The sequence below is a fragment of the Nestor notabilis genome, unplaced genomic scaffold (genome assembly GCF_000696875.1).
Source record: "Nestor notabilis isolate BGI_N333 unplaced genomic scaffold, ASM69687v1 scaffold6212, whole genome shotgun sequence".
Lineage (NCBI taxonomy): Eukaryota > Metazoa > Chordata > Aves > Psittaciformes > Psittacidae > Nestor > Nestor notabilis.
The window spans coordinates 54,065-58,409 of record NW_009918645.1 but is presented as its reverse complement, the minus strand read 5'-3'; the positions used below and the strand labels follow the sequence as shown (position 1 = coordinate 58,409).

Genomic DNA, 4,345 nt, shown 5'->3' with positions numbered 1-4,345 from the left:
GTTAGAGTTACTAAGTACAAAGTCCTGCAGATTCTATTGTGATTGGTACTTTTGAACCAGGATGTATTTTCCCCCTGTGTTTTAGACCACGAATACCACATTTGAAACTTTCGCCATTTCCTGCTAGGTAACCTTAATTTTGTATTTCTGGTCTGGTGAATGCAGGCTACAAACCAAGGTGCTACCAATCAGAATTCCAAGAGGAATTTAACTTTTCCCTAATCTTCTATTGTTAAAGTCTTCTTGGAACTGCTTTGAAGTGGTACTCAGAGGTATCAGTGAATACCACACTGCGTTATTAAGACTGGTAAATGAGGCATCTGTGAGGTAAAACTACTCATTAATCTCTGTTCCAGTATTTCTAAAGAAAGAGCTGCTGGATCAGTAGGATGAAGGAGGTATAGGCTCAGGAAAATTTTCTTCTATTTCAAAATCCTATGAAATACTATGAAGTTATGAGTGCCTTTAGGATCATGGATTCTCTAAGTATCTAAGTACATAACCTACATTACTAAAGATACTTTTAGCTTGTGTTTTCTTTCAAGGCCAGTTTCTGGTTTTGTGGTCACAGTAAGGTTTGCCTCATTGTACTCCATCATTATCTAGACTATAGGTAGTTCTGTACTTTGAGGGCACTTACTTTACCTACCTTAACCTGCATCTGAAACTATACAAGTGAATGACCAAGTTCATTGATAAATGACTGTGACAATGCAACCCACCCATATGTAACTCCCTCTGAAGTATATTTGCTATTGCTGTGTTCATCTATCTTATAACCTGTTCTGTAGGTGTCACTGTACATTATCCAAACAGAACTGCACAGAGCTAAACCCTAATTTACAGTAAAACTCTCCAAAACAGGAAGTCAGGCCCACTATCAGCCTTTCTGTTTCCTTAAGAACAGACCCACTGGCTAACATAATGTGCCTAGCTAAAGGGCTGCTGTTGGCATTAGCAAAAAGCTGAGTGAAAGTAGCTTATCACCTGCACGAGCAAATCATGACTTGCACGCAAACCCTATAAGCTTAAGCACCTTTAAAGAGGTACGTTTTGAATATGATTTTTGTAAAAAGCTGTTGAATGTGTCTGCTACCACTTTCAGTTGCTGATATGTAGCTGAGCTGTGAGTTCATAAAGTCCTTCCTGAACTGTACAATAGAGTGCTATGGTTTGTTTTAAAAGTATTACCACTGCAGCTTCCTAGCTGCACAAAAAGACTTCCTGAGGTGTTCAAGGAACTTTAAAAGTGGTGTATTGTCTGCTAAATTTGGAGGGAATAAAATATTGTATACCAAACTCCTGCCTGAGAAGGATATGCTGATAGACTTGAGGGGTAACTATAACCATTAATGCTAAAGGACCAGTACTCCAAGTGACTAATATCAGTTCCAGATGAATCCTACTACTCCTGTTTGAGGCTGCGAAAGACAGAGAATCTATACATGAACTTAGCCTGAACCCAGCCCATGGGGAAATAGAAGAGAAGATGGTAAAGACCAGTTCAGTTTGTCTGAATACTGTAAACAAATTAACCACCTAAGGAAAATATATAGGCAAGTTTTTTAGAGTGAGAAGTTTTGGGTCTCCAGAATGCTCAAAAATGCCATGAAGTAGTAGGTGTAAGTTTTAAGGATATGATTGAAGTATGTGGATGATAGGAAACTAATGCAGAAATCGGTCAGAAAACCAGAAACATGAGGCAACACTAACAAACAACCTAGCACTGAGGACAGGAAGCAGAAAATTTTAGCTGTTATTTCACAGCATCATCTAGTTATCCTTAGAGGGCTGAGACTCAGCAGCATTGTTACAAAGCAGCATAGTTACCTGTTACTTACCAGAGGCCCATATTACCTCATACACCCTTCTAGCAATGTAACTTCTGTGTTTGTTCCTTCCCTGAGTCCTAGCAGACACAGAACAAAGAGAGCTCCATACTAGCTGCTTGTTCAACTTCAGTTTCAACCTAATAGCTGAAGTTAGTAAGTAAATTAGCCATCACTAATCTGGCTCCCAGAACTGGAGAACCATCATGAAATGGCTTGATTCTGAACTAAAAATACTAGAAGAATCTGCATGGACTGGTTTTGAAATACATTGTTACAAAAACATCACATTTGTACGTGTGAGTGTGTGGATGGTTTCTGTTTTATCTACTACTGTATTAAGTCTAAGCATTAAATATGTTAGGAACTACCTAATTTGTAAAGGTGGATATTTGGGCATAATGGGTTTCTGTAAAAACAAACTGCATGCAAGCTAAGCTTTAATTTATACTGATCTACTGTAATGAGCTACATTGAAAGATAAATGCTTTATCCTTAAAACTTAGGCCTCCCTAAACTGCTAGTCATTTGGAATTGCAAGAAGTAATATTCCATCTCAAAGGCTTGTAATAACTTATGCTAACCAAGTGAGCTGGATTACTTCTAGTGGTGGTTCTAGAAGAACTATACACCCCAAAATGCACAATGTTTAATTATGCTTTCTTGAGCAGATGTCATATAAAGCTGTGATACTCAGTTTGTCATTCAACTGAAGAAACCTGCTCTTGAGTCAAATTACAGCAGTTCCTAAATCCCTTACTAGTACAAAGATATTACAATGCCTAGTCTAACAAAAGAGTTAACAATTTACTTTAATTTACCATAATACACATCATTGAACAATTTTACATGAGCTACATCATACTCTGTGAACATTTATAACTGCTAATATGTCAGCAGACTAAATTTTGAACCTATGAAAATCTTGAAGTCTGCAGCTTGTGAAAAATGCTGCTATTTGTACAATGTACTTAAAGGCCTAAAGTTATTACTTAAAACCTGGGTAATGCATTTTTCATTAATTCTGCCTATCGTTACAATTTGGCATTATAAAAAGTGAAACAGTTGAAACTCTTCAGTGCTATTGAAAGTGAGTATTCATCAGTTAAAGATTAATTGGACAGACAGTAAATAGTTTGGGGTGCATACCGTGCTCTCCGCCCGCCAAGTAATAGATTTACTAATACAATTATTTATAACATTATCAGACACAAGATTAGAACAATCCATGAAAGCATTTAATAGAAACTTTAAAACATTTAAATCTTAACATATTTCTCTATGGCTAATGCCTATACTTGTATCATGTTACTTAGGTACAAGTTGTTTCTCCATTGAGCCATCAGAATAACATGGACTGAAGAGACTTGCGAACAGTTGCCATCTCCTGCTGTTGCTGTTACAAGAAAAGGAGATAATACTGAACAAATGCCATATCAATATGATTCCTTTGAGCCAATTAAAAGAATGTCAAATGACTTTTTATAGAATGTTCTATTTTTGCATTTAACTAACTTCTTCATAGATCTGGTACTTACAGTATCCATCATAATCTTCTTCTGCAACATAGCCATTTCTTTACGGAGTTCATTTTGTGCACCAACTAGAAGATTTTCATTGCTCTTCTCCAGCTCTTCCATGCTCTGAAGTTAAGGATAGTCTTAATTCAAAACTCTTCAATGTCAAAGGGTTAATTTCAAACAAATAAACCATTATTCAGATTACAGTTCCATTTTTTACAGCTGCAGTGGTCACTGATAATTGAGTAGTTTTGTCATGAACTTGACAGACAAATCATACAGGATTTTGTATTCCCATCTACCTTCCTGTTTAAACAATATGGACCCTGTAAAGGAAATGGTCCTCTCCGCTGAGCATCTGTGAGGTCTCAGCTAGTCATCATGCATTTCAATAAAGATAAGAGTTTTACAAGGAAAGATGAAGCAGACATCAGTCAGGAATGACAGAGGTTTGGTATTATGACAGCCTTGGATACTTGAAGTAAGGACTGCAAAACCCATTAAATTTCCATCTCTGCACACTTTTCCCCAAATAACCAAGTAAAGGCCACTGGTTATCTTCCCCTCTGTACATACAGTTATGCCTAACTCCGTGTATATGTGTAGTTGCATTTTCCTTGACTTGTATTTAGTTAAGCTTATTTTAGGCTTGAATTTTACCTTTTGATCTTCTTTGAAGAATCAAAGTAATAGTTGACCTTCTGTTCATTTTTAAATCTTTGCTGAAGATGTTTTTGACATTTTGAGAGTTATAATTTATTAATGTTTCTGTAATATCCTCTGTACACTTCAACTGTCTTAAACTAAGAGCTGTTCTATTTCAGATATATTATTATAAGCCACCCAACTTGGAAAAAACCCAAACATATTTATCATAACTAACTGAAATTTCAAAAAGGGGCCAGTTAGGAAATTACTTGAACAGAAGTTAAGGCTTGTCAGAAACTGGTAGACTTGAATCTGCCCCATGTATCTACTGGAGTCCACCCAGCTGGA

General features: G+C 36.5%; 1 protein-coding gene across 1 annotated transcript in view; it reads right to left on the bottom strand.

The window, feature by feature from the left end:
* Positions 1–3,026: 3,026 nt before the first annotated feature.
* Positions 3,027–4,345, bottom strand: part of SYCP3 (synaptonemal complex protein 3) — a 9,040-nt gene continuing 7,721 nt past the window's right edge. The window contains exons 7-8 of the mRNA XM_010009826.1: positions 3,368–3,472; positions 3,027–3,225 (exon numbers count right to left, since the gene is read on the bottom strand). Coding sequence (XP_010008128.1) covers positions 3,172–3,225; positions 3,368–3,472 — 159 coding nt within the window. The 3' untranslated portion in view covers positions 3,027–3,171. The remainder of the gene's footprint in view (positions 3,226–3,367; positions 3,473–4,345) is intronic.